The sequence below is a fragment of the Bombina bombina genome, chromosome 4 (genome assembly GCF_027579735.1).
Source record: "Bombina bombina isolate aBomBom1 chromosome 4, aBomBom1.pri, whole genome shotgun sequence".
Lineage (NCBI taxonomy): Eukaryota > Metazoa > Chordata > Amphibia > Anura > Bombinatoridae > Bombina > Bombina bombina.
In genome coordinates, this window is record NC_069502.1 from 21,598,618 (window position 1) to 21,620,930 (window position 22,313).

At 42.2% G+C, this 22,313-nt stretch overlaps 1 protein-coding gene across 1 annotated transcript in view; it reads left to right on the top strand.

Annotated features, from left to right (window-relative positions):
- Positions 1-22,313, top strand: part of LOC128656803 (uncharacterized) — a 262,897-nt gene that overhangs the window by 173,004 nt on the left and 67,580 nt on the right. The window contains exon 4 of the mRNA XM_053710962.1: positions 5,930-5,950. Coding sequence (XP_053566937.1) covers positions 5,930-5,950 — 21 coding nt within the window. The remainder of the gene's footprint in view (positions 1-5,929; positions 5,951-22,313) is intronic.

The following is a 22,313-nucleotide window of genomic DNA, read 5'->3' on the forward strand; positions in this document are numbered from 1 at the left end:
ATCCTGTTACTGTATGACGGTGTCACATCCTGTTACTGTATGAAGGTGTCACATCCTGTTACTGTATGACGGTGTATGACGGTGTCACATCCTGTTACTGTATGACGGTGTCACATCCTGTTACTGTATGACGGTGTCACATCCTGTTACTGTATGACGGTGTCACATCCTGTTACTGTATGACGGTGTCACATCCTATTACTGTATGACGGTTGTCACATCCTGTTACTGTATGACGGTTGTCACATCCTGTTACTGTATGACGGTGTCACATCCTGTTACTGTATGACGGTGTCACATCCTGTTACTGTATGACAGTGTCACATCCTGTTACTGTATGACGGTGTCACATCCTGTTACTGTATGACGGTGTCACATCCTGTTACTGTATGACGGTGTATGACGGTGTCACATCCTGTTACTGTATGACGGTGTATGACGGTGTCACATCCTGTTACTGTATGACGGTGTATGACGGTGTCACATCCTGTTACTGTATGACGGTGTCACATCCTGTTACTGTATGACGGTGTATGACGGTGTCACATCCTGTTACTGTATGATGGTGTCACATCCTGTTACTGTATGACGGTGTCACATCCTGTTACTGTATGACGGTGTCACATCCTGTTACTGTATGACGGTGTCACATCCTGTTACTGTATGACGGTGTATGACGGTGTCACATCCTGTTACTGTATGACGGTGTCACATCCTGTTACTGTATGACGGTGTATGACGGTGTCACATCCTGTTACTGTATGACGGTGTCACATCCTGTTACTGTATGACGGTGTCACATCCTGTTACTGTATGATGGTGTCACATCCTGTTACTGTATGACGGTGTCACATCCTGTTACTGTATGACGGTGTATGACGGTGTCACATCCTGTTACTGTATGACGGTGTATGACGGTGTCACATCCTGTTACTGTATGACGGTGTATGACGGTGTCACATCCTGTTACTGTATGACGGTGTCACATCCTGTTACTGTATGACGGTGTATGACGGTGTCACATCCTGTTACTGTATGACGGTGTATGACGGTGTCACATCCTGTTACTGTATGACGGTGTATGACGGTGTCACATCCTGTTACTGTATGACGGTGTATGACGGTGTCACATCCTGTTACTGTATGACGGTTGTCACATCCTGTTACTGTATGACGGTGTCACATCCTGTTGTTACTGTATGACGGTGTCACATCCTGTTACTGTATGATGGTGTCACGTCCTGTTACTGTATGACGGTGTCACATCCTTTTACTGTATGACGGTGTCACATCCTGTTACTGTATGAAGGTGTCACATCCTGTTACTGTATGATGGTGTCACATCCTGTTACTGTATGATGGTGTCACATCCTGTTACTGTATGAAGGTGTCACATCCTGTTACTGTATGAAGGTGTCACGTCCTGTTACTGTATGATGGTGTCACATCCTATTACTGTATGAAGGTGTCACATCCTGTTACTGTATGACGGTGTCACATCCTATTACTGTATGACGGTGTCACATCCTGTTACTGTATGACGGTGGTCACATCCTGTTACTGTATGACGGTGTCACATCCTGTTACTGTATGACGGTGGTCACATCCTGTTACTGTATGATGGTGTCACATCCTGTTACTGTATGATGGTGTCACGTCCTGTTACTGTATGACGGTGTCACATCCTGTTACTGTATGACGGTGGTCACATCCTGTTACTGTATGACGGTGTCACATCCTGTTACTGTATGACAGTGTCACATCCTGTTACTGTATGACGGTGTCATATCCTGTTACTGTATGATGGTGTCACATCCTGTTACTGTATGACGGTGTCACGTCCCGTTACTGTATGAGAGTATCACATGCTGTAACTATATGACAGTATCACATCTATTTACTGTATGACAGTGTCACATCCTGTTACTGTATGACGGTGTCACATCCTGTTACTGTATGACGGTGTCACGTCCTGTTACTGTATGACGGTGTCACATCCTGTTACTGTATGACGGTGGTCACATCCTGTTACTGTATGACGGTTGTCACATCCTGTTACTGTATGACGGTTGTCACATCCTGTTACTGTATGATGGTGTCACATCCTGTTACTGTATGATGGTGTCACATCCTGTTACTGTATGAAGGTGTCACGTCCCGTTACTGTATGATGGTGTCACATCCTTTTACTGTATGAAGGTGTCACATCCTGTTACTGTATGACAGTGTCACATCCTGTTACTGTATGAAGGTGTCACATCCTGTTACTGTATGATGGTGTCACATCCTGTTACTGTATGACGGTGTCACATACTGTTACTGTATGACGGTGTCACATCCTGTTACTGTATGACGGTGTCACATCCTGTTACTGTATGACGGTGTCACATCCTGTTACTGTATGACGGTGTCACATCCTGTTACTGTATGACGGTGTCACATCCTGTTACTGTATGACGGTGTCACATCCTGTTACTGTATGACGGTGTCACATCCTGTTACTGTTTGACGGTGTATGACGGTGTCACATCCTGTTACTGTATGACGGTTTCACATCCTGTTACTGTATGACGGTGTCACATCCTGTTACTGTATGACGGTGTCACATCCTGTTACTGTATGAAGGTGTCACATCCTGTTACTGTATGACGGTGTCACATCCTGTTACTTTATGACGGTGTCACATCCTATTACTGTATGACGGTTGTCACATCCTGTTACTGTATGACGGTGTCACATCCTGTTACTGTATGACGGTGTCACATCCTGTTACTGTTTGACGGTGTATGACGGTGTCACATCCTGTTACTGTATGACGGTGTCACATCCTGTTACTGTATGACAGTGTCACATCCTGTTACTGTATGACGGTGTCACATCCTGTTACTGTATGACGGTGTCACATCCTGTTACTGTATGACGGTGTCACATCCTGTTAATGTATGATGGTGTCACGTCCTGTTACTGTATGACGGTGTCATATCCTGTTACTGTATGATGGTGTCACGTCCTGTTACTGTATGACGGTGTCACATCCTGTTACTGTATGACGGTGTCACATCCTATTACTGTATGACGGTGTCACATCCTTTTACTGTCTGAAGGTGTCACATCCTGTTACTGTATGATGGTGTCACGTCCTGTTACTGTATGACGGTGTCACGTCCTGTTACTGTATGACAGTGTCACATCCTGTTACTGTATGACGGTGTCATATCCTGTTACTGTATGATGGTGTCACATCCTGTTACTGTATGACGGTGTCACGTCCCGTTACTGTATGAGAGTATCACATGCTGTAACTATATGACAGTATCACATCTATTTACTGTATGACAGTGTCACATCCTGTTACTGTATGACGGTGTCACGTCCTGTTACTGTATGACGGTGTCACATCCTGTTACTGTATGACGGTGGTCACATCCTGTTACTGTTTGACGGTGTCACATCCTGTTACTGTATGACAGTGGTCACATCCTGTTACTGTTTGACGGTGTCACATCCTGTTACTGTATGACGGTGGTCACATCCTGTTACTGTATGACGGTGTCACATCCCGTTACTGTATGACGGTGGTCACATCCTGTTACTGTATGACGGTGTCACGTCCTGTTACTGTATGACGGTGTCACATCCTGTTACTGTATGACGGTGGTCACATCCTGTTACTGTTTGACGGTGTCACATCCTGTTACTGTATGACGGTGGTCACATCCTGTTACTGTTTGACGGTGTCACATCCTGTTACTGTATGACGGTGGTCACATCCTGTTACTGTATGACGGTGTCACATCCTGTTACTGTATGACAGTGTCACATCCTGTTACTGTATGACAGTGTCACATCCTGTTACTGTATGACAGTGTCACATCCTGTTACTGTATGACGGTGTCGCATCCTGTTACTGTATGACGGTGTCACATCCTGTTACTGTATGACGGTGTCGCATCCTGTTACTGTATGACGGTGTCGCATCCTGTTACTGTATGACGGTGTCACATCCTGTTAATGTATGATGGTGTCACGTCCTGTTACTGTATGACGGTGTCACATCCTGTTACTTTATGACGGTGTCACATCCTGTTACTGTATGACGGTGTCACATCCTGTTACTGTATGACGGTGTCACATCCTGTTACTGTATGACGGTGTCACATCCTGTTACTGTTTGACGGTGTATGACGGTGTCACATCCTGTTACTGTATGACAGTGTCACGTCCTGTTACTGTATGACGGTGTCACATCCTGTTACTGTATGACGGTGTCACGTCCTGTTACTGTATGACGGTGTCACATCCTGTTACTGTATGACGGTTGTCACATCCTGTTACTGTATGACGGTGTCACATCCTATTACTGTATGACGGTGTCACATCCTGTTACTGTTTGACGGTGTATGACGGTGTCACATCCTGTTACTGTATGACGGTGTCACATCCTGTTACTGTATGACAGTGTCACATCCTGTTACTGTATGATGGTGTCACGTCCCGTTACTGTATGAGAGTATCACATGCTGTAACTATATGACAGTATCACATGCTGTAACTATATGACAGTGTCACATCCTGTTACTGTATGACAGTGTCACATCCTGTTACTGTATGACAGTGTCACATCCTGTTACTGTATGACGGTGTCACATCCTGTTACTGTATGACGGTGTTGCGTCCCTTTACTGTATGACAGTGTCACGTCCCATTACCGTATGACGTTGTCATGTCCTGTTACTGTATGACAGTGTCACGTCCCGTTACTGTATGAGAGTATCACATGCTGTAACTATATGACAGTATCACATCTTTTTACTGTATGACGCCACATCCTGTTACTGTATCACTTATAACCTAGCCCAGTTCTTGTAGATTGGACTAATATATACAATTTTAGAAAATAATACATTGTGGACTATAATCCTATGATGTTTAAATTATTCAAAGTCAAAATTTTCTTTTTTTTTTAGATTTCTGCTTTCTCTTTTGATTCTTCTTCTCCGATGGGTAATGCATGTAAGCTTAGTAGTGTTATTTGTTCTTTAGCCGGGTTATTATTATTTGCACTTTGTACTGAACAGAACAACTAGTTTTTTACTCATTCATTTACATAAGCGCTTTGTGTTGGTTTTACATGTTGTCACATACTAGTTAACACTAATGTCTTTATATATGCTCTTTGTTCTAAATGACTAAGTTTACTGAAAATCACTGTAGCAAGCTTTTTATATGTGAAATAATCCAGATGGATAATCATTAAGATGTCAACATGTTATTGTTTTGCGTTTCTAATGTATCAGTACAAAGCTTCAATAAAAAGTACAAAATAATAAACCTAATAACCCCTAATCCACAACCCACGCACATCACGACTACCTAAATTAAAGTTTTAACCCCTAAACCACCAAACCCCCCCCACATCACAACTCTTAAAATAAACCTATTAACCCCTAAACCGCCAAACCCCCCCCCCCACATCGCAACAAACTAAATTAAACTATTAACCCCTAAACCTAACCTAAGTTACAATATAACTACCTTAAAATAAATAAAAACTTACCTGTGGAATAAATAATAATAATTTGGAGAGGACCGCATGCCAGCCTCCTCCCCACCGACTATGGACCCTGGAACTTGAGAGGATTCTGTATTTTGGGAGGTGGATGCCCAATGGACATGTGGAGGGCTTTTGGCCTGGATTCGGATTCACCACGTTTCCCGGTTCCCGGAGACTCTGGGAGATGGAGGACCCTGGTGCAGGGGTGGGTTTGCTGTGGAAGTGACTAGGGGTGCCCCTGACATCACCACAGCAGAAGCGCCAGAGCTGAAGGAGATTGATCGCTGCCCTCCACCAACCCCACTGGGTTAAACTGGAGAGGTGGTGGAAACTGTAAAGCCTGAGTATGTTCCTGTGGTCCTGGAGGAGGCTGAGGTGGTCCCCTATATCAACCCAGCGGAAGAACTGGCAGCGGGGCAGATCGCTGCTGGCCTCTGCCCACCCCTATTATGCATCCTAGATCCAGGGAGGGACAGCCCTGGAATAGTAGCCGTGGTCCATCCAGCAGTGTAGCTGGCAACCAGTCAGGTGGATGCTAATCACTGTCCTTTCCCCGTCCAGGAGGATTTTCCAGTGGGGGTGATTGAGACTACAGCCTCCACCTGTGAACCCTGGGAATGCTGGGCAGTCAGCCCAGGTCCCCAACCTTGTGCTACAGCAGCCCCAGCTACCCTGCCTTCTCCCCAGCTGCTGGCCAGATTGCAGAGAGAAGGGGCAATTCTCCAGCGGCAGATGCCTTTCATGGGAGAGTCAGAAGTCCACTCTGTGAGTGCTGCTTTTGGGTGGGCACATGTTCTGGGGCCTGATTTGGAAAACTGTTTTCGGGAACTGAGTGACAGGACTTGGCGTTATGTGGATATCCCTGTGCTCCAGGGTGCAGGGATCGAATGCCAGCAGGGAGCAACAGTAATGCCACAAACCCATGGGTTTAAAGAACTTTATGTTTTATGTGTTTTGGTGCTTTCTAGTGGGAGATGTTGTGAGGGATGGGATGACCTTTCTCGGTAACCTAAAATTGGAGTGCCATCACCGGACACCCCCAAGCCAACCCGTTGGGATCTATCCGGATCTGCCGGACTATAGGGGGGAGCACTGTCACAGACACTAGACTGCCAAGGCAGCCCCCTCTCCTATTGTAATTGTTGTGTTTTCCCCAGCTCCACTGCTATTTGTATTAGGATTACACTTTGTCACAGAAAGAGATGACCTCTGCTCCTATGGAGGCGCCAGCCTGTCTGTAGGGACAGGGATTTCATGATCAGATTAGGCTCTTATCAGATGGCAGTGGTTTATATAAACTGTGTCTCAATAAAGCCTGTTTGTGTTTCACCTTAATACTGGTCTTGTCTGGTTATTAGGGTGGGCTCTTGCTAAAATCACTTTCTCCACTCTACAGCTACAGGCTCCGGGGAGGAAGCAGGACCTGTTGGCGGAGATACCCAGTCGGGGTATCCGGGGTTCGTCACAATAACAAAATCTAAAATTAAACAAAATAACAAACCTAACATTACACAAAATAACACAACTCTAAAATTACGAAAAATAACAAAATCTAAGATTACAGAAAATAATAAAATTATCCAAAATAAAAAATTAAACCTTATTTAATACCCCTATAAAAACAATAAAGACACCGCAAAATAAAATAAATAATAAGCTAACCCTAAACTACCAATAGCCCTTAAAAGGGCCTTTTGTAGGGCATTGCCCTAAGTTTAACAGCTCTGTTACTTAAAAATACTAAGTCCCCCCTAACAGTACAACCAACCCACCCACCCAACCCCCCAAAATTTATTTATTTATTTATAAAATATTTTACCAGGAAGGATACATTTCTCTCGTTTTCAAGTATGTCCTGGGTCCACAAAACATTGCATTGATACAATAGGGTACAATAAAATACAAAAACAATGACTTCCGGGAGGCGGAGCTGAAGAGTGGAAGCAAGGACAGAGAGCTCCGGACAAGCGATAGTAATAAACTATTAAAAAACCGCTCAATCAGCTCCAACGCACAAGCCTTACATGACCCCTAGTCCTTAACACCTTGGACAGGTCAGTGTTGGCCAGAGAAGCGTGTGGGGGAAATTCACCGCCCCGGCACCCGGACAGACAGTACATCAGTGGCGCGAAAGCGCAGCAACCATCTCGCCCGCATAAGGCATAGAGGCATAAAAGCGACGATACCGGAGGAGTGCAAAAAGGCACAAAAGATAGCGGAGGAAATCGCCCGGTACCCACAGAGACAGTGAGTAATAAAGAGACCATTTGACACACAGCCAAAAGACCCACGTGGCAAGGGTAACATATTATAGCAGCGTGAACGGAACTGCAACTTAAGAGAACCACGCTATATATTGCAAAAAAGACACTAAAAACCCTACATATATTTATATCAGAAGGGACACTGGCCAGAAACAAAGGGACAATATACCCAGAAATAAAAATCACTTGAAGGGGTAATAGCGCACAGGCCACGCAGCGCACGGAATTTACAGGCCCATACACAGACATCAGGTGGAGAGAAAGGACATACAAGACAGAGAGCTGGGCAGAAAGGTCATTAACCCTAAAACAACTCCCTTACTACACATAGCAGAGATACGAAGGGGGGTGCAGCACAGCAAGGGGATTGGGCCCTGGGAAAGGAAAAATTAATTATTGGAAAGGAGGTAATCGATTCACACTCAGTAATGATGACGCCATGTGAGGAGTAAAACCCTATGGCCTGAACCCCCCCCAATGCCCCAATACACCCTCGCCTGAACAAGCACAGCGACATTCCTATAATGGTGAAGACCAAGACCTCATTGAGAGACTAACACAACCTACCAGGACTACAGATACTCCTATAGGGCCAATTACACAAGGGGTGCAGCCGAGCAAAGGGACATACATATATCCCTTAGAACTCTCACTAACCCGATTCCTGTTTTAATAAGAAGCTCAATTGTCAGACAACTGTATGCAAAAATATTATCATAGCTTCAAAAATAGAACAGAAACCATGACATCTAGGAACAAAACTGCAGAGCAAGGCATTTGGCAGAAATACATGCAGAACCCAACAATGAGGACGCAACATTTGACTCTCAATTACATGACACTCACCCCATAGTCTCTCAGTTGTCAGCGTTGTTCCTCCCAAAGATTGAACAGCTCCAAAATGGGATGGACTCACTTTCGTCTGAATTCAAACACTTCTCAACAAGATTGACACAAGTTGAACAAAGAATCTCAGACACAGAGATCAGACAACGGGATACCAACACGAACGTCACACAACTTCAGAGACAAAATTCCATACTGCTAGCAAAAGTGGATGACCTGGAAAACAGGTCGAGGAGGAACAACTTGAGGGTTGTGGGGTTGCCAGAGTCAGTTCCAGGCACCGAACTGATACATTTTGCAGAGGTTATATTACCACAAACACTACAAATTCCAGAAGCCAACATTCCGTGTGTAGTGGAAAGGGCTCACAGAGTAGGTAGGACGAGAGAAATGGACAATAAAGATGCACCACCTCGGCAAGTTATGATAAAATATTTAAATTTTAAAGACAAAGTACAACTGTTGAGAGCATACAGACAAGTTGGACCCATCCAATATGAGGGCAAAAAACTACACATCTTTCAAGACTACTCAGCGGATGTGACCAGGAAGAGGAGAGAGTTTTCCCCATATTGTCGACAATTCATAGAAAAAGGAATCCCAGTGGCATTATTATACCCAGCAAAACTCAGGATTCAAACACCTCAGGGCCCAAGACTCTTTGACTCAACGGGCCAAATACAGAAGTATCTAAGACAAGCTGCAGGAGGTGGAAACCAGCAGGAAGAAGAAGAGCACGACCTACCGGTAGAGCAGTAAAAATAACACTGTATCAACATCCCTATAGGAAAGGTTTCATACAAGCAAGGCAAGACCTGCTATAGGACTGGTAGAAACACCAAGAGCAAAAGGAGAAGAAAGACCAAAGGTCTTCACCTAAGGACTTAAATAGGACACAGCAATGAACAGTTATAATAAGTATCACAGTTCAAGTTATTGGGGGGGGGGCTTGTTACTTAATTGTTATTTAATAGATATATCGTTTTCTGTAAAGTATATGAAGGTTGGGTGTTGGGAGACTAAGGTAATCAAGACAAGTTATTGTTTAAACAGTTTTTCTCTTATCCTCGACAAGCAGGTTGGACTCAGCTCACGGACTCCCCTGGGACTCAGCTACAATTCACAGAAAAGGAAAATAAGTAGGTCATAAACATCTTTAAATACTTCTGGTGAACACAACAAGGGTAAGCGCTTACTAGACGGACACACATACCATACAAACATACATAAAAGATACATTTCATTCATAGCACAATGGCATTAAATCAGATCAAGATAGTAGCATGGAATGTGGGTGGGGTCACGTCACCCGTTAAGAGAAAAGCAATTCTTAAATACCTTAAAAAACAAAGAGCAGACATTGCAGTGTTGGAGGAGACACATTTATCCCAAGGAGAACACAGGAAACTCCAACAAGATTGGGTGGGAGAGGTCACCTTCACACTGTACGAAGCTAGAAGAGCAAGAGGGTTAGCCATTCTATTCAGAAAACAATTACCATACAAGATAACACACAAGGAAATAGACAACGAGGGTAGATATATCATTCTAAATATAGAAGTGGAACAAACGACATTTACTCTATGTGGACTGTATGGCCCCTTACACAGGAAGGCTGAGTTTTGGCAAACATTACAAAGAAAACTATTGACTCATACAGGGACACAACTAATAGTGGTAGGTGACTTCAACATCGCACCACAGGTACCAGCGGACAGATTCCCCAACCCAGACATTCCAGGGAACAAAAAACAGCCAGCCATATACTGCAAGAGAGACACAAGGATACTGAACAAATTTAAGAGGGCATTGAAAGTGACAGACATCCCCATCTAAGCAGACACTATCCAGGATAGACTTCTTTCTCACATCATCCACTTTGAGCACACAGATTATGGACACTAAAATTGATACAGTCACACTCTCAGACCACGCACCAATTTCCATGACCATGACGATAGGGCCCAGGCGACCCAAAAGGGAGGGTTGGAAATTCCCATACTATTTGTACAGAGACGCTAATCTGCTAAATCATCTCAAAGGAGAATGGCTGCAATATGCAGAAGCTAATAAAGCACATATGACAACACCGGCCCTATTCTGGGACACAGCTAAGGCGGTTTTAAGAGGAGTCATAATGTCATACGCATCAGGGGTTAACAAGAAATACAAACAAAGGGAGGACATTCTACTAAGACAAGTCACGAACGCATACAATAAATATCTTAGAGCCCCGAACACAGAGAACAGGCAAAAGTATACTGAAGTTAAATTACAAAGGGACACATTTTTGATGCAAAATGCTAAAGGCACCATAACCAGAGCCAGGGCACGTTTTTACAGATATGGCAATAAGATAAGCAGCACCCTAGCCAACATCACAAGGTTAGCGAGAAAACCTAACGTAATACAGACACTGAAGGTCCAGGGCAAAACTTTAATCACGGAAGATGAAAAGCAGCAGGCATTCAGCGAATACTACTCAGAACTATATACACCACATTCAGTAGACGGAGGACACAGAGATCAGTTTTGGGAAAACATTAAATTACCCCAAATCACGGAGGAAAACCTCCAACTATTAAACGCACCAATCACAATACAGGAAATACATAAGACAATAGGACAATTACCACTAAATAAGACAGCAGGACCTGACGGCTTACCCAACGAATTCTACAAACTGATGAAAGAGGAAATATTGGCACCACTAGTCACGCTATTTGATAAGATAACAGGAGGGGAGGAGCTAAGTGACAGATTCACAGAGGCACATATCTGTGTCCTTCCAAAACCAGGTAGGGACCCCACAGCCAGGGAATCATATAGACCCATATCACTATTAAATAGTGACTATAAAATTTTCACAAAAATTTTGGCCAACAGGTTAGCTATCATACTACCATCCTTGATCCACAACGACCAAACAGGGTTCATCAAGGGCAGATCATCAGTCCTCAACATCAGGAAAGTACAATTAGTTTTACAACATTACTGGAACACTAGAAAGGGAGGAAAAACAGACACTCCATCACAAAAAGCATGCATGCTGGCGATCGACGCGGAGAAGGCTTTTGACAAGGTGCTGTGGGAACATTTATTCCACACGTTGACTAGATATGGAATTAGGGGCTCCTTCTTCGGGTCGGTCGCCAGCATTTATAGATCAGCTCAGGCAGCAGTAATCATAAATGGCACACTCTCTCCAAGATTCCGACTGGGAAGGGGGACGAGGCAGGGCTGCCCCCTGTCCCCCCTTCTTTTTGACTTGGCCATGGAGCCGCTAGCATTCAGAATTAGGACTGACACACAAGGAATAAGGGTGGGGAAGGCGATATTGCACCTATCCCTGTACGCAGACGATATGATAGTATTCATATCAGACCCAGAAAGGGACACACCACGACTAATGTCTATTATTGAGGACTTTAGCAAAATCTCGGGGTACCAAATTAACAAAGATAAGAGTGAGATCTTGTGGCTATCTCCATCTGGCTATAAAGAAGACCTAGGATTTAACTTTAAAATACTAGAGGACACTATTAAATACCTGGGGGTTAGTTTATCAAAGGACCCAGCCAGATGGTATGCACTTAACTATAAACCGATAATTAACAAAATTATAGAGGATCTAGAAAATTGGAAGGCATTACCGATATCAATGTCAGGTAGAATTAGCCTGATAAAAATGATCCTGTTTCCTAGACTTATGTATCCCTTCCAAATGCTCCCCATGCTATTGCATAAGAAAGATCTGAAACATTTAAACACACAATGGGCGAAGTTTATATGGTCAGGGAAAAAACACAGGCTTAGCCTGGAGAAGATCATGTGTTCGGTTCATGCAGGAGGCTTTGGTCTACCGAACCTGGAACTATACAATTGGGCCACAACTAGCAAATACGTCTTGGACTGGCTAAGTAACACAAACCATTTCACACACAAGGAAATAGAAAGCAGTATGGTTCAGCCATGGGCATTAGCTATGTTACCACACATGGAAAATCACAAATTACGCATATGGTCCAAGGACTTTCTAATCTTTGGGGAATCAGTAAGGGCCTGGACGAAAATGTGTAAGTGGATGGGGTATCACATACACACACGAAATTTATACCCATGGGGGGGAATCCTGACTTCCCGGCAGGTCTGACGACAAAGCCATTTCAACAATGGAAAGACAAAGGCTTACACACTGCTAAACAGTTGGTGTCGGAGTCCACAGGGCTGATCCATACATTCCAAGACCTACAAAAAGAATACACACTACCTAGACAACACCATTTTGCATACTTGCAAGTCAAACACTACGTTACACAGTTACAGAAACACATAGACTTCACAGATCATACTGACCCGATATCAAAACTGGTTGCTCGAACATCCCAAGGGGGTCACTCTGTTTCCCCAATATACAAAATGCTGATAGAAAAGCCAAACCAAAAGCACAAGGCAAGCCTGGGCGACAAATGGTCAGACATACTGCAGACACCAATTTCGGAGGAACAAATTACAGAGAGTATAGAAAAAGTCAGGAGAGCCACCATAGGAGCAGACATAAGGGAGATGCACATCAAAACGATTCATAGGGCACATATCACCCCCAGATTATACAGTAAATGGGCAAAGGACGCAGAAAACACATGTGTCAAATGCAGGCAGCCAGACCCTGAATATATACACTTACTTGAGACTTGCCCAAGACTGAAAAAAGTTTGGGCCATGACGGAAAGATGGATAAACAAGGTGTGCTCCACACAGATTAAACTAGATGGGAAAGCTATAGTACTTTTTGACATCACAGCTAAACTAGGCACACAGAAAAGACTTATATATAACATAATCCTTACAGCAAGGAAATTAATTCTCAAGGAGTGGAGGAAGAGGGAACCGCCAACACTAAGACAGCTCAAAAGTGCGCTACGGCAACAAATGATAATAGAACAGTTTGATACCATGAGTGATGTAAAAGATAGGGTAAAGGTTTTCATGAGGAAATGGGAGAGGTTGATCCTACAACAGTCAACAGAGATACAAAAACAGATATTACACCCATTCCGCAACTCACAATACATATTAACTGCACAACTGAGAGGGGAATGGAACATACTGTAAACACTACAAATTGAAAAAGCGAGTCCCAGGGGGGAAAGGAGTCCACTGCTGAACATTAAAGTGTGGAGGTAATTAACTGCAGAATACTAACAGCAAAGAATAATAACGGGCAAGAACTTTTACCAACCTGAAAGACACAAAACGTTCTACATGCAGAAATGATAGGAGAAGAAGGGGAGAGGAGTATAAGGAGCCTCAGAAAAGGAGGGGCAGAGATAGAGAGGATAATTGAACAGGGGAGATGGTTGACGTTAAATAGGGGAGGGGGCGAGATATAATGAAAAGAGGGGAGGGCAATTCAGCAGCAAAAATTGATCATAAGTTCTGTTGTTGAAAGTATAACATGTTTTTCGATTTTATTGTTATCACGTGACTAAAAGTTTGTGAATGCGAATGCTGTTGGAATTGTCACCCAATAAAAATCTTATTTTAAAAAAAAAATACAAAAACAATAATAATACACAATATATGCAAAGAAATTAACATAGAACAGGTAGGAAATATTTAATCAACCATGACAGGTGCATTCTGTTTTGAGATATGTATAGAGGGATCTCTTAAAGGATATTAGGCTTGGGGAAGGTTTGAAAGTGTGAGGGAGGTAATTCCATAATTGTGGCACTCTGTAGGAAAAGGAGGATCGAGCTGCTTTCTTTTTGGCTGGAAAGATGGAGGGTGCCTCTGGATTCCAGCGTCAGCCAGTTTAGTTCTTTTAGCATGTCACAATGGTGGCTCCTGTAGTTACATTGTAGCACAAAGCGGCAGAATGAGTTATACAATGTATTAAGTTTATTAAGGTAAATTTGCGGTGCAGGTGCATATACTACGTCCCCGTAATCCATGATAGGCATCAGCATTTGCTGTACAATCTTTTCCTTTACTGTAGGGCTGAGGCAGGATTTGTTTCTGTACAGGGCACCTAGTTTTGGGTAAAGTTTAGATGCAAGTTTTTCTATGTGGAGGCCAAAAGATAGATTGGGGTCTAACAACATACCCAAGTATTTGAAAGAGTGGACTGCGCTCAGCGTGCAATTGGATTTTGTTTTGATGCGTAGATGGGAATTTTGTAGTTTGCGTAATTTAGGTCCCGTTCCAAAGATCATTGTGACAGTTTTGTCACTGTTTAGGAAGAGTTTGTTTTTTGAGATCCACTTTTCTACCTCTGTGAATTGGTCTTGGAGCACTGCCTCAAGCTGCGACAGATCGGAATTGTTTGCATAGATTACCGTGTCATCTGCGTACATGTGTACAGTTGAGGATTTGCAGACAGTAGGCAGATCATTTATAAATAATGTGAATAAAAGGGGGCCGAGAATGGAACCTTGGGGAACACCACACGTGACTGGGAGAGGGAGGGAGTCTCTGTCAGAAACGGAGACATATTGTGATCGATCCGGTACATATCATCGAAACCAGGTTAGTGGACTATCACCAATACCTGAGTTTTTTTAGTTTGAGCAGTAGTATGTCGTGGTCTACTGTGTCAAAGGCCTTTGCAAAATCAAGGAAAATAGCTCCAGTTAGGTCTCCTTGTTCCATGCCAGTTTGTATGTCGTTGCAAACTTTTAGGAGGGCAGTTAAAGTGGAGTGATTCGAGAAAACCTGATTGATCAGGGGTCAGATAGTTGATTTTTGACAATACTGGGAGCAAAGATATAGGGCGATAATTAGAAACCAAGGTTAACTCCCCACTTTTATGGAGAGGCACTAGTCTTGCAGTTTTCCAAAGTTTGGGTATGTATAAAGACACCAAGGATTCGTTAATTAGGGTTGTGACGGGTTTAGCAATTGCTGGCGCACTGAGCTTCAACAGCATTGCTGGGATTTGATCAGGTCCAGACTGGTTTTTCATTTTTAGATTATTAAGGTGTTTCTTAACGACATTGATGGGTACAGGTCTAAAATTGAACTTCTCTATATTGGGTCTTTGCTGATTTAGTGGGGCCTGATCCACATTTGTAGTTTCAGGATGCATGTCATTTATTAATTTGTACATTTAAATGAGGTCAGCTGTGATCCAATTTAAATGTGCTCCTTTTACTCTCACCTTACGCAGCGGGGCATGCAAATTCCAAACTTGTAGGAGTTCAGACTGGAAGAATTCAACTGCAGAATCTAGATCTGGGATTAGGTTTAATCTGTGCCAGGGGAGGTTCTTGATGTCATTTAGAAATGATTGAAGATTAAATTTCTTTCATGTAATTAGCAAGAGTCCATGAGCTAGTGACGTATGGGATATACATTCCTACCAGGGGGGCAAAGTTTCCCAAACCTCAAATGCCTATAAATACACCCCTCACCACACCCACAATTCAGTTTTACAAACTTTGCCTCCGATGGAGGTGGTGAAGTAAGTTTGTGCTAGATTCTACGTTGATATGCGCTCCGCAGCAAGTTGGAGCCCGGTTTTCCTCTCAGCGTGCAGTGAATGTCAGAGGGATGTGAGGAGAGTATTGCCTATTTGAATGCAGTGATCTCCTTCTACGGGGTCTATTTCATAGGTTCTCTGTTATCGGTCGTAGAGATTCATCTCTTACCTCCCTTTTCAGATCGACGATATACTCTTATATATACCATTACCTCTGCTGATTCTCGTTTCAGTACTGGTTTGGCTTTCTACAAACATGTAGATGAGTGTCCTGGGGTAAGTAAATCTTATTTTCTGTGACACTCTAAGCTATGGTTGGGCACTTTGTTTATAAAGTTCTAAATATATGTATTCAAACATTTATTTGCCTTGACTCAGAATGTTCAACTTTCCTTATTTTTCAGACAGTCAGTTTCATATTTGGGATAATGCATTTGATTTAATCATTTTTTTCTTACCTTCAAAAAATTTGACTCTTTTTCCCTGTGGGCTGTTAGGCTCGCGGGGGCTGAAAATGCTTCATTTTATTGCGTCATTCTTGGCGCAGACTTTTTTGGCGCAAAAATTCTTTTCCGTTTCCGGCGTCATACGTGTCGCCGGAAGTTGCGTCATTTTTTGACGTTATTTTGCGCCAAAAATGTCGGCGTTCCGGATGTGGCGTCATTTTTGGCGCCAAAAGCATTTAGGCGCCAAATAATGTGGGCGTCTTATTTGGCGCTAAAAAATATGGGCGTCGCTTTTGTCTCCACATTATTTAAGTCTCATTTTTCATTGCTTCTGGTTGCTAGAAGCTTGTTCTTTGGCATTTTTTCCCATTCCTGAAACTGTCATTTAAGGAATTTGATCAATTTTGCTTTATATGTTGTTTTTTCTCTTACATATTGCAAGATGTCTCACGTTGCATCTGAGTCAGAAGATACTACAGGAAAATCGCTGTCTAGTGCTGGATCTACCAAAGCTAAGTGTATCTGCTGTAAACTTTTGGTAGCTATTCCTCCAGCTGTTGTTTGTATTGATTGTCATGACAAACTTATTAATGCAGATAATATTTCCTTTAGTAAAGTACCATTGTCTGTTGCAGTTCCTTCAACATCTAAGGTGCAGAATGTTCCTGATAACATAAGAGATTTTGTTTCTGAATCCATAAAGAAGGCTATGTCTGTTATTTCTCCTTCTAGTAAACGTAAAAAATCTTTTAAAACTTCTCTCCCTACAGATGAATTTTTAAATGAACATCATCATTCTGATTCTGATGACTCTTCTGGTTCAGAGGATTCTGTCTCAGAGGTTGATGCTGATAAATCTTCATATTTATTTAAAATGGAATTTATTCGTTCTTTACTTAAAGAAGTTCTAATTGCTTTAGAAATAGAGGATTCTGGTCCTCTTGATACTAATTCTAAACGTTTGGATAAGGTATTTAAATCTCCTGTGGTTATTCCAGAAGTTTTTCCTGTTCCTAATGCTATTTCTGCAGTAATTTCCAAAGAATGGGATAAATTGGGTAATTCATTTACTCCTTCTAAACGTTTTAAGCAATTATATCCTGTGCCGTCTGACAGATTAGAATTTTGGGACAAAATCCCTAAAGTTGATGGGGCTATTTCTACCCTTGCTAAACGTACTACTATTCCTACGTCAGATGGTACTTCGTTTAAGGATCCTTTAGATAGGAAAATTGAATCCTTTCTAAGAAAAGCTTATCTGTGTTCAGGTAATCTTCTTAGACCTGCTATATCTTTGGCTGATGTTGCTGCAGCTTCAACTTTTTGGTTGGAAACTTTAGCGCAACAAGTAACACATCATGATTCTCATGATATTATTATTCTTCTTCAGCATGCTAATAATTTTATCTGTGATGCCATTTTTTATATTATCAGAGTTGATGTCAGGTTTATGTCTCTAGCTATTTTAGCTAGAAGAGCTTTATGGCTTAAGACTTGGAATGCTGATATGGCTTCTAAATCAACTCTACTTTCCATTTCTTTCCAGGGAAACAAATTATTTGGTTCTCAGTTGGATTCTATTATTTCAACTGTTACTGGTGGGAAAGGAACTTTTTTACCACAGGATAAAAAATCTAAGGGTAAAAACAGGGCTAATAATCGTTTTCGTTCCTTTCGTTTCAACAAAGAACAAAAGTCTGATCCTTCATCCTCAGGAGCAGTTTTCAGTTTGGAAACCATCTCCAATCTGGAATAAATCCAAGCCAGCCAGAAAGGCAAAGCCTGCTTCTAAGTCCACATGAAGGTGCGGCCCTCATTCCAGCTCAGCTGGTAGGGGGCAGGTTACGTTTTTTCATAGACATTTGGATCAATTCTGTTCACAATCTTTGGATTCAGAACATTGTTTCAGAAGGGTACAGAATTGGTTTCAAGATGAGACCTCCTGCAAAGAGATTTTTTCTTTCCCGTGTCCCAGTAAATCCAGTAAAAGCTCAAGCATTTCTGAATTGTGTTTCAGATCTAGAGTTGACTGGGGTAATTATGCCAGTTCCAGTTCAGGAACAGGGGATGGGGTTTTATTCAAATCTCTTCATTGTACCAAAGAAGGAGAATTCCTTCAGACCAGTTCTGGATCTAAAAATATTGAATCGTTATGTAAGGATACCAACGTTCAAGATGGTAACTGTAAGGACTATCTTGCCTTTTGTTCAGCAAGGGAATTTTATGTCCACAATAGATTTACAGGATGCATATCTGCATATTCCGATTCATCCAGATCATTATCGGTTCCTGAGATTCTCTTTTCTGGACAAGCATTACCAGTTTGTGGCTCTGCCGTTTGGCCTAGCTACAGCTCCAAGAATTTTTACAAAGGTTCTCGGTGCCCTTCTGTCTGTAATCAGAGAACAGGGTATTGTGGTATTTCCTTATTTGGACGATATCTTGGTACTTGCTCAGTCTTTACATTTAGCAGAATTTCATACGAATCGACTTGTGTTGTTTCTTCAAGATCATGGTTGGAGGATCAATTTACCAAAAAGTTCATTGATTCCTCAGACAAGGGTAACCTTTCTGGGTTTCCAGATAGATTCAGTGTCCATGACTCTGTCTTTAACAGACAAGAGACGTCTAAAACTGATTGCAGCTTGTCGAAACCTTCAGTCGCAATCATTCCCTTCGGTAGCCTTATGCATGGAAATTCTAGGTCTTATGACTGCTGCATCGGACGCGATCCCCTTTGCTCGTTTTCACATGCGACCTCTTCAGCTTTGTATGCTGAATCAATGGTGCAAGGATTACACAAAGATATCTCAATTAATATCTTTAAAACCTATTGTTCGACACTCTCTAACGTGGTGGACAGATCACCATCGTTTAATTCAGGGGGCTTCTTTTGTGCTTCCGACCTGGACTGTAATTTCAACAGATGCAAGTCTCACAGGTTGGGGAGCTGTGTGGGGATCTCTGACGGCACAAGGAGTTTGGGAATCTCAGGAGGTGAGATTACCAATCAATATTTTGGAACTCCGTGCAATTTTCAGAGCTCTTCAGTTTTGGCCTCTTCTGAAGAGAGAATCGTTCATTTGTTTTCAGACAGACAATGTCACAACTGTGGCATACATCAATCATCAAGGAGGAACTCACAGTCCTCTGGCTATGAAAGAAGTATCTCGAATTTTGGTTTGGGCGGAATCCAGCTCCTGTCTAATCTCTGCGGTTCATATCCCAGGTGTAGACAATTGGGAAGCGGATTATCTCAGTCGCCAAACGTTGCATCCGGGCGAATGGTCTCTTCACCCAGAGGTATTTCTTCAGATTGTTCACATGTGGGAACTTCCAGAAATAGATTTGATGGCGTCCCATCTAAACAAGAAACTTCCCAGGTATCTGTCCAGATCCCGGGATCCTCAGGCGGAGGCAGTGGATGCATTATCTCTTCCTTGGAAGTATCATCCTGCCTATATCTTTCCGCCTCTAGTTCTTCTTCCAAGAGTAATCTCCAAGATACTGAAGGAATGCTTGTTTGTTCTGCTGGTAGCTCCGGCATGGCCGCACAGGTTTTGGTATGCGGAACTTGTCCGGATGGCCTCTTGCCAACCGTGGACTCTTCCGTTAAGACCAGACCTTCTGTCACAAGGTCCTTTTTTCCATCAGGATCTGAAATCCTTAAATTTAAAGGTATGGAGATTGAACGCTTGATTCTTCGTCAAAGAGGTTTCTCTGACTCTGTGATTAATACTATGTTACAGGCTCGTAAATCTGTATCTAGAGAGATATATTATAGAGTCTGGAAGACTTATATTTCTTGGTGTATTTCTCATCATTTTTCTTGGCATTCTTTTAGAATTCCGAGAATTTTACAGTTTCTTCAGGATGGTTTAGATAAAGGTTTGTCCGCAAGTTCCTTGAAAGGACAAATCTCTGCTCTTTCTGTTCTTTTTCACAGAAAGATTGCTATTCTTCCTGATATTCATTGTTTTGTACAAGCTTTGGTTCGTATAAAACCTGTCATTAAGTCAATTTCTCCTCCTTGGAGTTTGAATTTGGTTCTGGGGGCTCTTCAAGCTCCTCCGTTTGAACCTATGCATTCATTGGACATTAAATTTTTGTTTGTTTCTTTTGGCCATCTCTTCTGCCAGAAGAGTTTCTGAATTATCTGCTCTTTCTTGTGAGTCTCCTTTTCTGATTTTTCATCAGGATAAGGCGGTGTTGCGAACTTCTTTTGAATTTTTACCTAAAGTTGTGAATTCCAACAACATTAGTAGAGAAATTATGGTTCCTTCATTATGTCCTAATCCTAAGAATTCTAAGGAGAAATCGTTGCATTCTTTGGATGTTGTTAGAGCTTTGAAATATTATGTTGAAGCTACTAAATCTTTCCGAAAGACTTCTAGTCTATTTGTTATCTTTTCCGGTTCTAGAAAAGGCCAGAAAGCTTCTGCCATTTCTTTGGCATCTTGGTTGAAATCTTTAATTCATCTTGCCTATGTTGAGTCGGGTAAAACTCCGCCTCAGAGAATTACAGCTCATTCTACTAGGTCAGTTTCTACTTCCTGGGCGTTTAGGAATGAAGCTTCGGTTGATCAGATTTGCAAAGCAGCAACTTGGTCCTCTTTGCATACTTTTACTAAATTCTACCATTTTGATGTATTTTCTTCTTCTGAAGCAGTTTTTGGTAGAAAAGTACTTCAGGCAGCGGTTTCAGTTTGAATCTTCTGCTTATGTTTTTCGTTAAACTTTATTTTGGGTGTGGATTATTTTCAGCAGGAATTGGCTGTCTTTATTTTATCCCTCCCTCTCTAGTGACTCTTGTGTGGAAAGATCCACATCTTGGGTAATCATTATCCCATACGTCACTAGCTCATGGACTCTTGCTAATTACATGAAAGAAAACATAATTTATTTAAGAACTTACCTGATAAATTCATTTCTTTCATATTAGCAAGAGTCCATGAGGCCCGCCCTTTTTTTGTGGTGGTTATGATTTTTTATAAAGCACAATTATTCCAATTCCTTATTTTATATGCTTTCGCACTTTTTTATCACCCCACTTCTTGGCTATTCGTTAAACTGAATTGTGGGTGTGGTGAGGGGTGTATTTATAGGCATTTTGAGGTTTGGGAAACTTTGCCCCTCCTGGTAGGAATGTATATCCCATACGTCACTAGCTCATGGACTCTTGCTAATATGAAAGAAATGAATTTATCAGGTAAGTTCTTACATAAATTATGTTTTTTTGAAGGATCTGGTGATTTTAACCTTGGGAGAGGATTTAGTTGCCTTTATTTTGCGCACGCAGTACACTAAGCAGTGGTCACTGAAATTGTTAGGGAGAACACCTGCCTCCTGGATTCGGTCTGGAGAGGTGGAGAGAATCTAATCGAGCAGGGTGTGATTATGGCTTTTGATGTTTATGCGAGTTGGGGAGGAGATTAATTGTGTTAGCTGCAAAGATTTAAACAGCGAGCGACAACTATTATTTTTTGGATTCAGCCAATCAATATTAAAATCTCCAAAAAACAAAATTTCACTTTTTGGATTTTGAGTTATGGTTTCACTAAGGACATGTGCTATGTCAGAAATGGAATGCACAGGGGAACTAGGTAGGCGGTAGATTCCTGCAACAATGATTGATTTACTGCACGGGATCTCAATTTTGCCAGAAAGGAAATCAAAGGTGGCAGAAGAGCTATATTTTTGCAAGGGGGTGTACTTTATGG